This window comes from Cajanus cajan, chromosome 9 (assembly GCF_000230855.2).
Source record: "Cajanus cajan strain Asha chromosome 9, NIPB_CcT2T_4, whole genome shotgun sequence".
Lineage (NCBI taxonomy): Eukaryota > Viridiplantae > Streptophyta > Magnoliopsida > Fabales > Fabaceae > Cajanus > Cajanus cajan.
The window spans coordinates 10,791,197-10,812,117 of record NC_138525.1 but is presented as its reverse complement, the minus strand read 5'-3'; the positions used below and the strand labels follow the sequence as shown (position 1 = coordinate 10,812,117).

Below are 20,921 nucleotides of genomic sequence, written 5' to 3'. Positions count from 1 at the left end.
AGCAAGTTTTGTCCAATGACCACACTTCATCAATCGTGCATTTCGTTTCAAATGTCTTCATACGATTTAGTATATGATTATGAATTATTAAGTATGCACATTTAATTCCTTATAGTGGGGTCCACTTGACCACCATATCCCATTTCCTTTTTCTTTTACTTTTTCTAACACTATTTTCAATTTTTTATTTAGACAAAAAAAAAATCTCCTTAGCGTATATATGAGCAACCACCAAATATAGATGAGTATCAATTTATCTAGCAAAAATATCCTTTTAAACTTAATATGTTATTATTTTGTAATATCAAATAAAAATTTTAGTTTTTAGCATTATTTATTTCAAAACTGATTTTTGTTAATACTCTTCAAACAAAAAATCACTTTTCAAATAAATAATTAAAAATATTAATAAATGAACTCAAATATAATTTTAATCAAAATTGTTTCTATAAAAATAATTTATTTATTTTTACATTATCAGTATACTTTTTTTATATTATCAACTAAATAGAAAATATCATTGATATATTTTTTTTGTGCTAATTGAACTACAGTATAAACATTATTAAACTTTATTGCATGCACCATTTACTATATTCAAATATATAAGTTGGACAATATATTTGCAGGTCCTCGATTAAATGTTTTCTATATCCGTCCTTGAATATATCCACAAAATGAAACACATACTACGACAAGATTTGAAATATTTTATTTTTGTGAAATTATCTTAAGAGAATAGACACATTGCTAATGGGCAGTTATATGAGACACGTTGTGAATCCATGTGTGTAGCGGCACAAATCAATTTTGAAATGTGCCTGTTGCCATATAGTAAACTCTATTTTGTCAAAGAATTTTAGCAGTGTACCTTTCCAAATCCACCAATGCAAATACTAATAATAGAAAAAGGCATGAACAGCATAATAAGTTAATAACCCTAAACTTTCTTGTTTTTTAAATTTAAAACGGCTCGTTCCATATAATTTTTTTCAACTCACTGATTTTCCATTCAGACAGAAATTGACTTAAATTATGTAATATTCAATATTCCTCTGTCATTCTTCTCTTTTTTATGAGGTGGTGAATAAGTCATTAGGTGAGGAGGGCTTGGAGTAGTTAGAAATATGAGAATGCAGGTTTAATCTTCATTACGATCATCTTTGTAATCTTTTTTATTTTTATAAAAAATAATATTACGATGTTTTGAAAAAACAAATAACAGTCACGAAATTAGAAAAGTTGTGTATGTGACTATTTTTTTAGAACATAAATCTTAAAATTTATTTTTTGGGCAGTTGAAGAACCAATGGAATCCCACTTGCAAGAATCTCATTATAGAGCATATTTAAAAGAATAAGCACCGAGATTATGACGATTTTTGCGGCACCGAATGAATCATCTCCTTACAATTTCACTTACGCATGCAAATAAAAAACAAATAAATAGTCCATAAAGCAATATATTAACAAATAATAATAAAAAAATATCTAATAATGGAAATAGAATGATTCAAATATGAACATACACTGATGGTTGGGATTCAGCAGCCAACTTTAGCACAACGTGTCCCCTCTATCAATCTATATATATAGACAACACCAAAATCTCTTTAAATAATAATCATCAAAATTTATATACCCAATTACAATATAGTCCTTCCTTTCGTAATAATACCACATCACTTGTTTTGACACATCAATTTTCTTAATATATATTTTTTTCCTCCTTTCCACGACAATTACAAATTAAATTCCGACAAATACGACACAAAGAATCGGCGTCTCAGGTGGTAAAATAAAATGGGACTACACATTTGTAATTTTCTAGCAATATATAAGAGTTAATCATTTATATATTATCAGTATAAAATTTTTATACTGACAATCAATTAGAGTCGTTAATAGTATTTTTTTATTTTAATTTAATTAAATAAATAAATAAAAAGTTACTATTAACGACTTTAATTGACTGTCAATGTAAAAAAATTTTACACAGATAGTGTATAGGTGATTATGCGTGTATATAATAACTCTACACTCTTCCAATTCCAAAGGTCCAACGAGTACGACAAAATTTCAAACTCCAACAACGAGAGGGGCATTTCCGTAGTTTCACTCGACACTGCAATTCTGAAAATACGCGGCGTAATTACCAAACTGTCCCCGAGATTTTTTTTTAGTAAGGCCACGTTATGAACTCGTCGAGGTCGAATTCGCCGAACGCCTCTTCATCCTTCCCGTGATGACACGTCAGCGCAACGTCAACGTCCGGCAAACTTAACGGCGCGTCGATTCGGAACCCGAACGCGTCCACGTCGCCGTAACGGAAACCGTCGAACGGCGTCGAGTCGAAGGTCAGCACGGACGTCGGCGAGGCCACCAGGTCGGAGTACGACGCGCCGCCGTCGGTGCTGAAGCTGTCCACGACGACCACCGGGGACGACGGCGCCGGCGGCGCCAGAGGGAAGTTCGTGACGGCGTTGGGACCCTTGAGCTTCACGGCGGCTCTGTCGTACTCCGTGGCGGCTTCCTCCGCCGTGTCGAAGGTTCCGAGCCAGAGGCGTTTCCGGCGGGTGGGGTCGCGGATCTCGGCCGCCCACCGTCCCCACGGCCGCTGCCGGACGCCGCGGAACTTGCTCCGGCGGCGGCCCGCGGCGGAGGACGGCGGCAGTTTTTTGGGTCTCTTGTGGAGTTGTTCTGAAGAACAAGTGGAAGCAGAAGCAGAGGAATAAGAAGAGGAAGAAGAAAAGGAGTTATACGAGAGAGGGATTCGCATGTTGATTTGGGTGATTTGTCTCTTGACTTTTCTTGTTTCTTTTGGTTGTTCTTGTTCTTCGTCGGAGGAGTCGGAATCGGTGGCGTCGTGGTCTGTGAGGATGATCCGAAGGAGCTTCCCTTGGGTTTTGGGGGTGGCTTTGCATGGTGGGTCGTCGTCAAAATTGGAGCTTGGGGTTGAGAGGTTCATGGGGTGGAGCTTGAGTGTTGAGTGTACGGACATGCCTAAAATGGTTAAAGAGAGAGAGAAAGAGAGTGTGTAGAGTGTTTTTGTGGGGGTCAAGGTTGTTTGATGTTGGAGTGCATGAAGAGAGGTATGAGGAAAAAGTGGAGAATTTATGATATTATAAGGTGGGGGAATTGAGATGTTTGGGAACTTTTGGTGGTGGTGATGCGGAAAGAAACGAAGATGTTTATGGGTAACGACTTTTGCTTTTGGTTTTGGGGTTTAGAGATGAGATATATTCCACGAGAGAGAGAAGAGAATATGGCCAACCTTGGATGCGGCTCGAGTGAAATCTGACTCCACTTTTGGTGGAAGTGAAAGATCTCACACACAGAAGAAGGTTTTGGCGGGAAGGGAAGAGAGGGAGAGAGAGTGAGTGTGGAAGGTTGGAGAAAAACGGAGAAGAAAACAAGATGAAAGGGGAAAGGGTAAAGGGTATATATAGTGCACGGGGATGAATGAATTAGAAAAACATTTATCTGGTGAGAGTGGGGTTTAGGATTAATTGGAGTGAGGTGAGGTAGTGAGTGTGAGTGAGTGAATGAGTGGCTGCGTGTGTGAATGTGTCGTTGTCATGTTCCAGCTGACACTGCTGAGGTGTCCCAAGCCAAGTTCAACTACAATCCCACTCACATATATATTCCTACTCCCACTCTCCCTAAATTCACCATAATTAATTAACCTTTTACCCTTCAAAATTCATCTCCTTTTAAACCCTACCGCACCTAATTTCATTTTGTTCCTTTACAAGGGCGTGCTTCCTAATGGGGCATGCATGACGTAGCCTCATGTGAACTTTATTTATGACTTTGAATGCCAAAACCAAAGCCCTTCTATTCCTAACCCACCTTTACACGTTGGTCAAGCTCCCTCGCACCACGCCAAACGCAATTCACGAGCCCCGAGTATGGAAACCCTTTTTTCCTCTCCGTAGCGTTCAATCTGCGCAATTGCCGTGCCTTTCTAGATTTTACCAACACCGTCAAACAAGAACAAAATATAAATAAAGTGGTGATGGTGTGGCACTGCACTGGTGGTGCCAATAGTATAACAAATTTTACATACATGTATCACACTGGTACAGTATCAGAGTTGTTGATAGATTGTCCAACTCATGATGCAGAGTTTGTCCACCCAGGACACTGCATCGCTGTATGCATTAGTTATCTGCAACAAAAAGTCGGAATATCATTATGCACGGATTTGATTTCAGCAACAACACCAAAATACTGTGGTGGCCGAGAAACTCCTTTTTGTACTGTTTTTATCCCAAAGGGTCATCCTACTTTTTGGCTTCTTGAACCCGCAATTGCAACCATATTAGTACACAAACTTCACCATTTCAAGTGTCACAAATACCATAGTCAGGATATCTTCCAAAGCATCAAACATGGCTTTATGTTCATTTAAACTAAACACATGCTATTGAACACAATCAATTTTTCCTCTACACACTCAAGAGCATTTTCCTTTTTACTCCTTTTAACTTTTAATATTATTTGAAAGTCATAATTAAATAAAATTCAAAAGGGACGGTGGTAATAACATTTTTTTTATACGATGAACTAAAATAGAAACAAAAGAGAAAGGTAGAAGACCATGACACACCCATGTCTGTTTGTTCTAAGGGCAAACAAACGATTCTCAACCGTTAAAGACGCGAGTCTAGGTCGTTCTTCTTCTTCTTATTATTATTATTATGAGTATCTTAATCAGACATGACACTTCTTTCTAGATAAATTGTCGTTTAGAAATGGCGTTTTATCTACGAAGAAAAAACTATTTTTTTGTAGTTATTAGTTGAGTTATTTTTTTATAAGATTATTTAAACATGTTATCTATTGTGAATGATTATTTATTAAGCACATGGAACATAAAATTATTAAATACACCCCATTTACTGTATAAAAAATCCTGTTTTAAATTTCCTATCACGTGTCCATGAACATATAATAGAAGAACCCTTTAATAACCAAAAAATAGAAGAATCCTTGTGACAATAAAACTCTTCACAAGTTCTATTGTATTCAAATGTTTTAACTTATTTAAACTAAACTTTTTCAATAATAGTTTTAACTGTTGCGACAATCAATAAATCATTAATTTAAATGAAACTAAAAATAGTCTCCTTAAACAAAGTCTTAACTTTAAGTGTTCTAAATGCAAAATAAAACAAAATTGAGAGATAAAACTCCACTTACAATAACCAATCATAGTTTTTTGGTAAAATTTAGTTATTTACAAAGTTGATAGACATTTCTTGTTAATAATATAATTATATAGAAAGTTCTCATGACTTTTTCTTTAATGTGTGAAAATATGACTGGTTTATTGACTTGAGAAATTTCATATTGGTGTAGTAAGAAGTTAAATTTCAAATGGTGAGCATCATTCAATGAAGGTATTTCTAGCATACGGCTAATGACTAACTTCTATGTATTTGAGAAAACCAACAACTTTTCCTCGAAGGGACACATTTGATAACAATAGTCAATGAGACTGAGCGTGAAATAAACCTGTTTCCATAAAACAAGTACGTGATTACGACAACATATGGAAGGAGAAAGGGGTATACGCAAATTAAAAAAAGAGGGAATGTTAACATCGTATGCTGGGTCTTAATTTTAAAGGTTTAGTTAGGTTTTGGCTTGAAGAAGAAGCAAAGGCAAAACATGGCTGCAAGATAGTCAAACACGTGTGTTGGGAGAGCCACAACGTTGGCACAAGAGTGACCCCTCTCTTCGCTCATTTTGCTTGTCAACCAAGTGACAAGTCTTTTGCAAACTTTTCCTCCGACCCTTTTGTGTTTGTATTAACCACTGACTTCAATACTAGCAACTTGTTATGACCTCACTGCAAACGTGTCTTACACCTGCTGAAATGCGAGAACCTTTCCAACATTCATTTTTCATGCGTGACATTTTAAAAATCACAAGTCAACCCGACCCTTCAACCGTTTTTGAAGATCTGTCTAGATTAATTGAATGATTTACCAGAAATTATAGGATACTATTACTTAAAGGATTTTTAATAATAAGACGATTTAATAAAGTAAGAAGAAAACTTGTCAAGGGCATCACTATTATATGAACATGAAAGGATAGTTAAATCTTGGCGGAGTAATTCAGGCACGAAAGGGGAAAAAAATGAAAACTCTCATAATTGAACACATCCATAACACGCCTTTCATTTTCCAAGTAAGAAGCACGCAAGAAACATGCCCAATGATTCAACTCTCCCTTCAAATATATTCCTCTTTATTATGATGATAGTAGTTGGACTGTCTCCATCAAAACTACGATATCAATACCTCCCTTATTTGCAACATGCACTTCTAGCATAATATACTACGAACCCAGTAATAATCAAGTAGTATTATTTCTTCCTACATAAAATTCTGATATAGACTAAATGCCACGAGTTTTCACAATTTTTTCCCGGTTGGTATAAATAAGTAGACACTGCTTGATTTGTAATGATTATAGCTTCGCCACTTGTTTAGAACATGATGATCAACAAGCCGAAAAGTTTGCATAACATTACAATATTTTTCCATCACCAGTGTCTTGGCAAAAGAAAATATTCACAAATTGCAACCAGGTTTCTTACCAATGTCGAGTTCGGTTCGGCTAATAATAAAAGAAAGCATTCAAATTCATTCAAAATATCTTTTGTTCTTTTACATAAATTATGATATTGCTGCTTCATTTCATTGATCATCCCATGGCATACTTCTGTGTCCAGCTGCGGGCTGTAGCCTCATACTTGGCCCTGTCAGTCTTGTACATGTGTGCAATTTCAGGCACGAGTGGATCATCAGGGTTGGGATCCGTCAACAATGAGCAAATTGACAAAAGGACCTGAAAATATTCGGAATTATTTTCCAGTCTTTACCAAAAAAAAAAAGTAATATAAAAACAACTCATCAAAATTACGTGAGAACTACTTTACAAGTAGGTTGATCAAAAGTTAAAAGGTTTTAACAGACAAAATCTTGCACAAATCTGAAGTAAGGAGAATCCGTGATGCATATCCTGGATAAGCAAAGTGTAATAACACCCCTGATCATATATGTATATAAGCTCAAATTTCTCAACACTTAATCCCCAAAGGCGCAACAACCATTGTAATTTTAATTTTGCAGTCACAAGCAACTACTCAACACAACATATACTATCCCGATCTTCCACATTATATTAGCTTATACCAGAGAAAACACACATGGTGATTCATAAATTCTATCTAGCTAATGCAAAAGTTATAAAAATCAAGACCGACAAGCAAAGTAAAATCAAACCTTGGAAATGGTTAGGGCTGGGCTCCACTGTTCCTTGAGAATGTCAAGACATATACTGCCATTGCTGTTGATGTTTGGGTGGAACACCTTAGTCCTAAAAGCAACCTGCAGTTTTTGAATTATATTAGTTAATGTTATTACTTCTAAATAGGCTATGTTTGGCTCAGTTTCTTTTCAGCTTACTTTAAGGTTAAAGTTCAAAATAAGATTTTTAAAAATAAAGTAGCTGTTAGACAGATTTTTGCTTCTAATGGCTTAAAAAAGATTATTCAAGAGTACAGGGAGAGAGACAAGAAAGTAACGAGGGAGAAATGAAGGAGGATGGGGGGAGAGGGAATACAAGCACACTAAAACGGCTAATTTTTTCATTTCTTTTATAAAAAAACTTAAAGTACTTATTGAAAAATGTGTTAGACCCAGCTTTTAAAGAGGAGAAAAGAACCATAAAATGTGACTGGACAGCATCTTTGAAAAATGTTGACAACGTTTTCTTCAATTACACCCCAATATTACTTTTCCAAGTATTAAGTAATCGAACTTCCTAGACACCAATACTGATGAACATTAAATACATTTTAGCATGTGATTCATGACTCCTATCAGTTTACATGTGTAAAAATAACATAAATTCCTTTCATGTAGAAAAGAGTCTTATTTCTAATCCTTAGAAAGAATAGAAAAACAGATGACACATATAAGGAAGCTGGAGAGGGCAAGGGTAAAGATATAAGTTGACATGTGGTTTGGAAAAATAAGATAAAAAGAAAAACTTCAAAAAGAAAAATTTGTAATTATGGAACCACAATATTAGTTGTTTACTGGACATTTTCTCCTTAAGGGCCTGTTTGGCTCAAAGGAGGGAAGGGGTTAGAAACTATGTTTGGTTAAGAGGAAGGGAGGAGAAATAGCTCTTTTCTTGTTTGGTTCAAGAGGGGAGAGGAGGGATTTTAAAAACTATTTAACCTTTGAACCCTTATAATTTAAAATTATTTTAGACATCACACTTAAAATGTTATAAATCCCCTCCTCCATTTACCTCTCATTTTATAGGGTTAAAAATTGAACCAAACAGCAAAAGTTCAAAAAAAAAAAAAACCTCCCACCAACTTCCCTCCAACCAAACTATGAAAGACAAATACAATTTTTTAAACTGAAGTACCCCCTGCTTGAAAATTAACATAATTTGTTGCCTATGCATTAGGGAGCAACACCTACCGAGGAAAAGTCAAAAATATGAAAGAATATTGACTGAGATGGTTTGGCCATGCGCGGCAAAGATGAGAAGATTCCCAATAATTAGAAGCCTTGGAAGAACTTGAAAAACCAAAGCAAAAATTTTAAAAATGACTAAGATCTAAATGAACTTTTTGAATATTTAGTTTTTGACAGACAGAACACAATATTTTTTGATCACCCAGAGAGAAAAATAAATACCATCAAATATGATGTGGAATTTAAAACAAGAGCTAAGGTATCCTTTAAAATACAGCACAAATCAAAAGAAAACAAAAATACGTCCATATAAAACCACAAAACAAATACTGCAGAAGGAAAAACATGAAAAGGAACCACCCCACAGTGGCCCCAAATACTCATAGGAAATTCCATCACCTCCATCCCCCAAACCATACAAAAAGGAATGAGGAGGGGCGCTTCAGTGACAAAATCTTTTAGGCACTCCATAATTTACTGTTGTTAGCCACCAAAGGAAACCTGTCCCACCAATCCTAAAGTATGATGTATTTTCATGTCCAGTACAGGTAAGTACATTTTTGTAAGTCACGGAATACCACAACCACCTTTTAAATAAACAAAGAAAGGGGGGTGGAGGTGGGGGGCTTCAACAACAACTAATAGAACCCGTCCGCAGAGGTTGTAATGATCTAGCTTAAACAAACTTCCCATACCATTGAAGGAGGATGGACATCAAGTTCACAGTTGAGTGAATCTTGAAACAAAAAGCACTTGTAAGAATTTTGATCTCTGAAAATACTTTTTAATGTTCAGAGGACTTAACAATACAAGCAGCTAATGTGAATAAAGAATAGGATAGAGTACCTTTGGTGGCTTGAAGGGATAGTCAGGAGGAAAATGAATTGAAACTAGGAAAACACCACCTGCATATGGGCTATCAGCAGGTCCCATGATTGTAGCTTGCCAGTGAAACATGTCCTCAGCCACAGGACCTGATGTAAACAACAAAATCATTCAAAGTTATTTAAAAAAAAAAAAAAAAAAAACCCCAAAGCTAAATTCAAACAACCAACCAAGACTGCTGCAATTTACAACAGACAAAACAAAATAACTTAATTTAAAAAAATATATATAGTTCTACTTAACGAAAACAGTTGGAAGCACACCTAAGATTTAGCTCATCTAACGTGAGGCATTCACATTAAGTGATAATCACTATTATCAATAAAAAGTCAGCGGAGTTAAAATCCCATATATATATATATATATATATATATATATATATATATATATATATATATATAATATATATATTCATCACAATCACGGTAGTTGATTGTCAATCTACACTTTTCTCTCTCGGTGCAACCCTCACTTTCAATATGCCATTTCCAACAAACACATCAAGGATGCACTATTTGTGATCTACAATCTCCTTGCATAAATGGTAGTACGTCCAAAATAATAAATGGTAAGAAGTACTCCTAGTAAGGACAATGTTACACATTCTGTGCCATATTAATACTATCTCACCCAATCTTATTTTATGAATCAGCTCCCAAACTTGAATTTACAGGCTAATAGGGGATCCTCACCTCACCAATACCAAGGAACACAGAGAATTAGTCACAAAATTACACATAAAGTCACGCATAGACACAAAAGGCACAGAAACATCCACAAAGCCCCGAGAATTTTTCTATTCTCTGCAATCTTCTTGAGTGTTCAAAAATCAATTGTTATCCATCCAAATTTTAAGATAAAAATAAAATCTCTACAATTTTTTTACACACCCTAACAAAAAGCACGCAAAAAAGAGAGAGATAAAGGGATCAAGAATCTCACCTGCACTGCATGATGTAGGAGGATCCTTCTGCAAATCCTTGAGCTCCTTCAAGATGCGTTTGGACGCCATACCTAAACATCACAGAAAAGATTCTTTTTTTAAGAGGTGAAAAACAAAACGCAAAATCCAGAGTCCAGAAATAAGCCCCACAAACAGATCGCTATACCCAAAAACCGATCAACGAAAGAAAACCTAAAAAGAAGGGAAATTGAAAAGATATTAACAGAAGGGGCATGAATCGGCGCTGGAAAAGGGAGAGAGAGAGAGAGGGGGGGGGGGGAGGAAGTGACCTGAGTCAAAGGCGAAGGTGAAGAGCGAAGAGCGAAGGGATTTAGAGAGAAAGAAGGTGCGAAAGACGCAGAGAAAGAGAAAGAAAGGGGGTTGAAGAAGGCCAAGGCAGAATCAAAGAGAGAGATTCTAGAAACTTCACACAGAATTGGTATTGGATGATAGCGTGAGATCAACGTCCTGACGTTTTTTTTTTTTTTTTTTTATTTCTTTATTTTTTATTATTGTTATTGGCTCTTCAGTCTACACACACTGAAAATATATGTCGTCATAATATGTATTTTTAGGTACAATTAATTATTAATTATATAGTTTCAAAAGAAATGTGTTTTTTTTATTAAAAAAGAAGTATATGATTTTAAATAAATGTTGATATAAAAAGAAATGGAAGTTTTGAAGAAGACAATCTTATGAGAGCCTCCCGCATAGAATAATGTTTGAAATGTGAGTCATACCCTAATTATAAGATAAAGTTAGCGATGATAAATAAACACAACAAACTACTTTTACTATTGATTTTGCATTTGCCCTTTCTTTTGTTTTTTGTTTCGCTGGTTAAACATTGAATTCTGGATTTCTAGACATCCAAATAGTAAGAATAATCTATAGATACTTTTATTTATTTTTTATTAAATTACATTTCAAGTCATATCAATTATTTAAGGGACATCATCTTAAGTGTTTGAGTGTTTTTTTAAATATGTATTTTTTTTATTTCGTCATCTAAGTAGAGCATTTTTTTATTTTATCTATTTTTAAATATAATTGAAAAATAGTACATTCATTAATTACTAATATTTTTTACACATCATTAATCATTAATTTTAATAGTTTGCTATCAGATGATGACATATTTTAATATTTTGTTTTTCTATTAGATGAGGACATTTTTAACCATTAATAATTATCTAAATAAAACTAAATTATTTTGGTTCAATTCATTGAGCCTGACATGTCAAGTAAGTATAAATCATGTTAACTTATAGAATTGCAATGTGTTTAGATTAGAGTTCAACTCTAATAAACACACATTCAATCTAAAGCAACTCCCCCTTACTTCTACGTCTTTTTGCTTTAAAAGGTGTGAAATATTATTTACGTTATATTAAACATGTTTTCAAACATACACTTAAAGGTCAGTTCATAAGTTTATAGGTTGATCAGTTAAACTAATAAGTGAAATAATTTGAAATACATTAATTTGTAAATATGTTATGTATTATAAGATAATTAAATAAAATATGCATAATATTAATAGTCTTTCACTATATTGTGTTTGCTTATGAAGTTATGATTATAAATTTAAAATTAGGTTTAATCGCTATGAGAGCTTTATTGCTCCTATTACACCTTTGATTGCTTGACTCAATGATTCACAACTTTTGTTCCATTTGTTGAAAAAGATAAAGATGCACGCTCACACCACAAAGAATTATGAATTAATTTTTGGTTTATTGTTATTTTATTGATTGTTGTTGTTTCTTATGAATCGAACTAAGAATTATATTGACTCGTTGTTGCTTTATAACATATTGTGAGAATCGTAAACTAAATTAGTAAACTTATTTAATTTTAAATATTGCAATCATGATTATTAATGCATTTTTGCTAGTATGAGTGATGATTTAGATACAATAAAACTCTTCTTAACACAAATAAAGAGCCTATTGTTGCTACTAATCCTTCTATTATTACTATTGGTAATAGAAAAAAAGAGTAGAGTTATTAATGAAAAGATATTAAAAAGATTGAGAAAATTAAGTCTAATATGAAATTATGATGGAAATGTTGGTCTAGTTGATGAATGGATAAATAAAAATACTATATTTCATATCTTAATAATTTAAGATGCCATATTATTAAATATATGTATTGAATCTCTTAAATAACAATGTATTAATGTCATGTTGGATAATAAATTTGGTTTCATGACAATATATAATATAAATTAATTATGATGTAATTTTTTGTAAAAAAATATATTTAATATTTTAAATATATTTTTTAATTAAATTAATTTGACCCAATAACTTGACATAAGTTAGATTGGATTAAAAAAATGATAATTTGAAAAAAAATATTTATATCAAATCAACTTAATTTAAAATAAATATTTAATCCTTATAATTTAGACTCATTGATTTAACCCATATAAACATAAGTACAAATTTTACCATTAATATTAATATTTTGAGGACACATTTTAACCATCTAACCGATCTCTTTTAAGTTATAAACAAATCCCGTTTCCAAAAAGGTATTTTTTTAACACTTTCAAAAATAGTATGACTTTATGTCATAGTAGCGAACACTTTTAACCAGTCCTATTATTGAAGATGAGTTTTTCTAGTATCAAATTGATCCATCGTATTTAATGGATAAAAAGTGACTTAGTATCATACATAAGCCTAAACTAATTGACTGTGGCTATTTCATTATTATTATTTTTCAAACAATACGGAGGTTTGAACTAATCATATTTTGATTCTTTTCCTGTAATTAATATAAAGAGCTTAAACTCGTATTACGTTTTTTAGATGCCTTTCTTGTGATAACATTGATCAGAACATTTTATACGTGAAAGCAACTCTATCATATGGAACAAACCCTATAACCGTATGAAGCAACGTAGAAGGAAATATATTCTATCTAAAATCGGAACTTGCTATAAGATGGAAAACTAAGAACTGGATTATTTGCAGTTGGAAAACCAATTCTACGATGTTCAGTTCAAATTTCATTGCTACAATTTTTTCCTCACATTTTTTTTTTTTGTTTCAATAAAACAAAAGCATATAAATAAACATATAGAACCCTTCAGTATACTTGCTAGAGCAGGAGCATATAGTTTGCAGGTTAATAAATTTAATTAATAAGAGACAGTCTTTACAAATTAAACTATGCATAAACTAATTTTAGTTTATAGAAAAAACTTATTTCATTTTTATTCCATTTTTCTCTCATAAAAGTGAGCTAACAAAAGCTAAGTGAGGAGTGCTGGATGTTGGGTACAGCTGCACCGAAAGGAAAAACTTTCGGTGGTTTTTTAATTAAAAAGCGGGTCCTACATAATAAAATAATATTAAAAGTTTAGGAGAAATTACGAAAATGCCATTGGGACTTTCTTATAAATAGGAAAGCTGAAAATCATAATTTTCATCCCAAATCTTCTTCTCTTCTCTCTTCCTCTCTTATACACCTTGAGATCTGTTCTCGGTAGTAGTAGTCTCCTAATAGAAAGGAGTAAGTTATAGAGAGAGAAGTGTTGTAATTTCCTCCCTTTCAGTAAATAATATTTTTACTGTGGTTATTTTCTCCCTTGTCTCTTTTTTACTCATCTCTTATTTTAGCTGTGAGTAACTATTAAGCCTACTCTGGACCTAACAGTGGTATCAGAGCCACTAGGTTGTTTATTATTCCGCTGTGGTGTACATTGGTATAGTATCGGAGAAAATTCTTAGTATGCTCTGTGGCTGCAGTATTGTCTGATCAGTCACATCAGAAAAGAATTATTCTTGTTACTGGATTTTATCATTGTTCCAGTAGGCGGTACTATTCTAGTGGAAGTTACTTAAGTCGGTTTAATAGAAGAAATTATGGCAGCAAAGTTTGAGATAGAGAAGTTCAACGGGAACAATTTTTCCCTGTGGAAATTGAAGATAAGAGCAATTTTGAGAAAAGACAACTGTCTTAAAGCAATTGAAGGCAGGCCATCAGATATTACTGATGAAAAGTGGAGAGAAATGGATGACAATGCTGTTGCCAATTTGCACTTAGCAATGACTGATTCAGTTTTGTCGAGCATAGCAGAGAAGACAACTGCAAAGGAGATTTGGGACACGCTCGTAAAATTATACGAGGTCAAGTCACTTCACACCAGAATATTCTTAAAGAGGAAACTCTACACTCTTCGAATGAGTGAGTCCACAGCAGTGACGGACCACATCAACAATCTGAATACGCTATTTGCTCAGCTTTCAACAGCTGATTTCAACATAGTGGAAAATGAACGTGCGGAGCTTCTACTTCAGAGTTTACCAGATTCATATGATCAACTCATCATCAACATAACAAACAATAATGTTGTTGGTCGTCTATCCTTTGAGGATGTTGCCGGAGCTATTCTTGAAGAAGAGTCCAGGCGAAAGAATAAGGAAGACAGACTGGAAAGTTCAAAGCAAGCAGAAGCTTTGACGATGATGAGAGGAAGATCAATGGAACGTGGCTCCAGTGGGAGTCAAAATCATGGTAGATCAAAATCTCGAGGAAGGAAGAACCTCAAATGCTATAATTGTGGCATGAGAGGGCACATGAAGAAAGATTGTTGGCACAAGAAGAGTGGAGGAGGGAAGAATTCTGAAGCGTCAACCTCTCAAGGTTGTGTTGCTAGTACCCAAGAAGATGGAGAAATATTGTACAGTGAAGCAATAAGTTCTAGAGGCGAAAAACAACTCCATGAATGTTGGATATTGGATTCAGGTGCAACCTGGCACATGACTCCAAATAGAGATTGGTTTTGTACTTATGAACCAATTTCAGGAGGATCCGTATTTATGGGAAATGATCATGCTTTGGAAATTGCTGGAGTTGGTACTATCAAATTAAAAATGTATGATGGTACTATTCGTACAATTCAAGGGGTACGACATGTGAAGGGCTTGAAAAAGAATCTATTGTCCATTGGGCAACTAGATGATCTCAAGTGCAAGATCCACGTTGAAAGTGGAATCTTGAAGGTAGTTAAAGGCAATTTGGTGGTGATGAAAGCTGAGAAGATCACATCAAATCTATACTTGCTTTTGGGAGAAACGTTGCAAGAAGCAGATGCATCAGTTGCAGCAATAAGTCAAGAAGAGGCAACGATGATGTGGCATCGTAGACTAGGACATATGTCAGAGCGAGGCCTGAAAATTCTTGCGGAACGTAATCTCTTGTCAGGGCTTAAAATGGTAACCTTACCATTTTGTGAGCACTGTGTGACAAGCAAGCAACATAGATTACAATTTGCCAAAGTAACTACAAGGAGCAAACACATACTTGACTTGATCCATTCTGATGTCTGGGAATCACCAGAAATTTCCATGGGAGGAGCAAAATATTTTGTATCATTTATTGATGATTATTCCCGGAGATTGTGGGTGTACCCAATCAAAAAGAAGTCAGATGTGTTCCCAGTATTCAAGGAATTTAAAGCACAGGTGGAACTTGATACTGGAAAAAGGATTAAGTGCTTGAGGACAGATAATGGAGGAGAATATATAGATGGTGATTTTCTGGCATTCTGCAAGCAAGAGGGTATCAAGAGGCAATTTACAGTTGCTCATACACCTCAGCAGAATGGGGTAGCAGAGCGGATGAATCGAACTCTCCTAGAAAGGACAAGAGCTATGTTGAGAACTGCAGGATTAGCCAAGTCTTTTTGGGCAGAAGCAGTAAGAACTGCTTGTTATTTGATCAATCGCTCACCATCAACAGCAATTGGTTTAAAGACACCAATGGAGATGTGGAGTGGAAAACCATCTAATTATTCTTCATTACATGTGTTTGGATGTCCTGTGTACGTGATGTACAACTCCCAAGAAAGAACAAAGCTGGACCCAAAATCCAGGAAATGTATATTCTTGGGTTATGCTGACAATGTTAAGGGGTATCGCTTGTGGGATCCCACTGCCCGCAAGGTTGTTGTTAGCAGGGATGTAGTGTTTGCAGAAACTGAACTGCAAAAGGAGCAGGAAAATGACAGCACTATCAAAGACACCAGTATAGTGGAGATAGGAGGAAAATCTAAAGAAGATGACACCTCTGAAGCAGAACAAGAGCACGATGAACAAGAACCAAATGAGGACAATGATGGAGATGTTCGACGAACAACACGTCAGACGAAGAAACCATCTTGGCATTCAGACTATGTTATGGCAAGTCATGATGCGTACTGTCTCTTAACTGAAGAAGGAGAACCATCAACCTTTCAAGAGGCGTTGAGGAGTTCTGATGTTTCTCAGTGGATGGCAACAATGCATGAAGAAATAGAGGCCTTACATAGAAATAAAACATGGGAACTTGTTGATCTTCCAAAAGGTCGAAAAGCCATTGGTTGCAAATGGGTCTATAAGATCAAACGTGATGGCAATGATCAAGTGGAGAGATATCGTGCAAGATTGGTGGTTAAGGGATATGCTCAGAAAGTGGGCATTGATTTTAACGAGATATTCTCGCCAGTTGTCCGATTAACCACAATCAGAGTTGTTCTAGTTATGTGTGCTGCATTTAATTTACATCTTGATCAACTTGATGTAAAGACTGCGTTTCTTCATGGGGAACTCCAAGAAGAAATATATATGCTCCAACCAGAAGGCTTTAAAGAACAAGGAAAAGAAAACTTGGTTTGTAGGTTGACCAAATCTCTGTACGGTTTAAAGCAGGCGCCAAGGTGTTGGTATAAGAGATTTGATTCCTTCATTATAGCCTTGGTTACAACAGACTGAGTTCAGACCATTGTACGTACTACAATAGGTTTGATGACAATGATTTCATCATCTTGCTGTTGTATGTGGATGACATGTTGGTGGTAGGCCCCAACAAAGATCAGATCCAAGAATTAAAGGCACAATTGGCTAGGGAGTTTGATATGAAGGACTTGGGACCAGCAAACAAGATTTTAGGGATGCAAATTCACCGAGACAGAAAAAACAGGAGGATTTGGCTTTCTCAGAAGAATTATTTATTGAAAGTCTTGCGGCGCTTCAACATGCAAGACTGTAAGCCAATTTCGACCCCACTTCCTGTCAATTACAAATTATCCTCAAGTATGAGTCCTAGCAACGAAGCAGAGAGGATGGAAATGTCTCGAGTGCCGTATGCATCAGCGGTGGGAAGCCTTATGTATGCCATGATTTGTACGAGACCAGACATTGCACAAGCAGTGGGAGCGGTCAGTAGGTTTATGGCAGATCCTGGTAGAGAGCATTGGAGTATTGTAAAGAGGATCCTTAGATATATCAAAGGAACCTCAGATGTTGCATTATGTTTTGAAGGATCGGAGTTTGTTGTCAGAGGCTATGTTGATTCAGATTTTGCAGGAGATCTGGATAAACGAAAATCTACTACTGGTTATGTGTTTACACTTGCTGGAGGAGCAGTGAGCTGGTTGTCTAAGTTACAGACTGTTGTAGCTCTATCTACTACAGAAGCTGAATACATGGCAGCTACGCAAGCATGCAAGGAAGCAATTTGGATTCAAAGGTTATTGGAAGAACTCGGGCACAAGCAGGAGAAAATTACTGTGTATTGTGACAATCAGAGTGCCTTGCACATTGCAAGGAATCCAGCCTTTCATTCCAGGACAAAGCACATAGGAATTCAATATCACTTTGTTCGTGAAGTAGTAGAAGAAGGAAAAGTGGATATGCAGAAGATCCATACAAAAGACAACATAGCAGACGTAATGACAAAGCCTGTCAACACTGACAAGTTTACATGGTGTCGATCCTTATTTGGCCTATTGGAGACATAAGCAACATGAAGTATCAATGGTGTGAAGATATGATTAACTTAATCATAATCTTCAAGTGGGAGAAATGTTGGGTACAGCTGCACCGAAAGGAAAAACTTTCGGTGGTTTTTTAATTAAAAAGCGGGTCCTACATAATAAAATAATATTAAAAGTTTAGGAGAAATTACGAAAATGCCATTGGGACTTTCTTATAAATAGGGAAGCTGAAAATCATAATTTTCATCCCAAATCTTCTTCTCTTCTCTCTTCCTCTCTTATACACCTTGAGATCTGTTCTCGGTAGTAGTAGTCTCCTAATAGAAAGGAGTAAGTTATAGAGAGAGAAGTGTTGTAATTTCCTCCCTTTCAGTAAATAATATTTTTACTGTGGTTATTTTCTCCCTTGTCTCTTTTTTACTCATCTCTTATTTTAGCTGTGAGTAACTATTAAGCCTACTCTGGACCTAACACTGGACTGCTAGCAACACTTCCAATGGCACACTATTACTATTAAGTATTAAGAGTCTCTTGGGATAAAATTAATTTTAGATTACTAAAAAAATTATTTTATGTTATCTTTTTTAATTTTCTTTATTAAAAGTGCTTTTGGATAAATTTTTCCAAACACATTCTAAGTACTAATTATAAGTGTAAGACTCAACAAATGAGAAATGAGAATCTCAAAATTATAATTTTTAATAAATTTCAGTTAATAATCGAAAGTGCATTTCTCTTGAACACAGAGCCACTAAAGCAGAATTCGTATACAAGACAATAAATAGACGAGAGTCATTTGTATCAATCAAACTATAAAAGGGCCAAAAAGAGGGCAGGTTAGATTAAAAAAACAAAAATATATATGTCAGTAATGAATTGCAATGTAAACACACAGACCGCAAAAAATACAGGCAACTTTCTTTCTGTATGTGGGAAAAGAAGCAGTCCTTGAAATCTTTGTATGATTAAAATGACATTATATAATTTACTAACCTTCCAAGAATATGGTGATTGTGGTTTGTGGCATTTTTTTTATTGGTTAATAAATTATTTAGAATACTCAAAAGGTCACATGAGAAATTTTTACTTAAATAATATTTTTTTTAAAAAAAATTACAAAAGTATCAACTGTGCAGGTTTATTTACCAATGTAGAACTGTTTACTGTTCATGCTCAGAATTCGGTTCCCGGGGAACCGAATTCTGAGCTTCAAAATCTTATTTTTTTTGTTTTTTCAACTTAGAATTCGATTCCCGGGGAACCGAATTCTGAGTTACTTTAAATTTTTTTTCTTTTTTTTTTCGTGTTTCTGGCCCATTTTGGGCAAATTTTGGAAGTGGAACGGGCCGTTCTGCTTAAAGCCACAGAGGCCTTTTTTTTAAATTAAAACGGGCCCAGAACGGCCTGTTCCAGAGGACGTTTTCAGGAAGTAAACCTTGGTTTGGAACGGGCCGTTCTGGTTTTGGAACGGCCCGTTCTGAGCAAACAGTAAAAAAAGATTAAATTTTTTATTTTTTATTTAAAAAATAATAATAATAAAGTTAACAAAAATTATAATAATATCAATTAATCAGGATTCAATTTGATAGTGAAATGTGATAATTTGACCCTTAATTTTTTAAATTTAATTTATAACAAAATATATTATTTTAATAGAATTGATTGAATAGTTAAAATTTTATCCGATAATTATATTGTTGGAGAGAATATATTCCCTATAATTCAGGGATAATTGTACGTTTTAAGCGCAAGATATTATCTTAAGTGATTGTTTAAATATATTATTTTAATAAAATTGATTGAATAGTTAAAATTTTATCCGATAATTATAGTCGGAGAGAATATATTCCCTATAGTTTAGGGATAATTGTACATTTTAAACGCAAGATATTATCTTAAGTGATTGTCTAAATATATTATTTTAATAAAATTGATTGAATAGTTAAAATTTTATCCGATAATTATAGTCGGAGAGAATATATTCCTTATAGTTCAGGGATAATTGTACGCTTTAAACGCAAGATATTATCTTAAGTGATTGTCTAAATATATTATTTTAATAAAATTGATTGAATAATTAAAATTTTATCCGATAATTATAGTCGGAGAGAATATATTCCCTATAGTTCAGGGATAATTGTACGTTTTAAACGCAAGATATTATCTTAAGTGATTGTCTAAATATATTATTTTAATAAAATTGATTGAATAGTTAAAATTTTATCCGATAATTATAGTCGGAGAGAATATATTCCTTATAGTTCAGGGATAATTGTACGTTTTAAACGCCAGATATTATCTTAAGTGATTGTCTAAATATATTATTTATAGCTGATATTAAATGTTTCTTAACTTCTAAACATTAATATTAAATATTATTTCATGAATCCTGATTAATTGATATTATTATAATTTTTATGTTAATTTTATTATTTTTATTTATAAAAAAAAATAAAAAATTTAATCTTTTTTTTACTGTTTGCCCAGAACGGGACGTTCCAAAACCAGAACGGCCCGTTCCAAACCAAGGTCTACTTCCTGAAAACGTCCTCCGGAACGGGCCGTTGCATGGCCGTAAAAAGGCCTCTGTGTCTTTAAGCAGAACGGCCCGTTCTGCTTTCGGAACGGGCCGTTCCACTTCCAAAATTTGCCCAAAATGGGCCAGAAACACGAAAAAAAAAAATAAATTAAAGTAACTCAGAATTCGGTTCCCCGGGAACCGAATTCTGAGTTGAAAAAAACAAAAAAAATAAGATTTTGAAGCTCAGAATTCGGTTCCCCGGGAACCGAATTCTGAGCATGAA

The 20,921-nt window shown here is 34.4% G+C and overlaps 2 protein-coding genes and 1 long non-coding RNA gene across 3 annotated transcripts; 1 reads left to right on the top strand and 2 right to left on the bottom strand.

Annotated features, from left to right (window-relative positions):
• Positions 1-1,465: 1,465 nt before the first annotated feature.
• Positions 1,466-3,459, bottom strand: LOC109788179 (pathogenesis-related genes transcriptional activator PTI6). The gene has a single exon (XM_083063967.1). The coding sequence runs from the start codon at positions 2,998-3,000 to the stop codon at positions 2,179-2,181; it is 822 nt and encodes a 273-aa protein (XP_082920093.1). The 5' UTR covers positions 3,001-3,459; the 3' UTR covers positions 1,466-2,178.
• A 3,053-nt stretch (positions 3,460-6,512) lies between these two features.
• Positions 6,513-10,789, bottom strand: LOC109807093 (ubiquitin-conjugating enzyme E2-17 kDa). The gene is made up of 5 exons (XM_020369624.3): positions 10,631-10,789; positions 10,340-10,411; positions 9,359-9,486; positions 7,301-7,405; positions 6,513-6,863 (listed from the first exon to the last, which is right to left on the bottom strand). Exons 2-5 carry the CDS (start codon positions 10,407-10,409, stop codon positions 6,720-6,722), a joined length of 447 nt encoding a protein of 148 aa, XP_020225213.1. The 5' UTR covers positions 10,410-10,411; positions 10,631-10,789; the 3' UTR covers positions 6,513-6,719.
• On the top strand, positions 9,832-10,716 carry LOC145951844 (uncharacterized). The gene is made up of 2 exons (XR_014429785.1): positions 9,832-9,965; positions 10,050-10,716. It is a non-coding gene; the product is annotated as an uncharacterized LOC145951844 (long non-coding RNA).
• Positions 10,790-20,921: the final 10,132 nt, after the last annotated feature.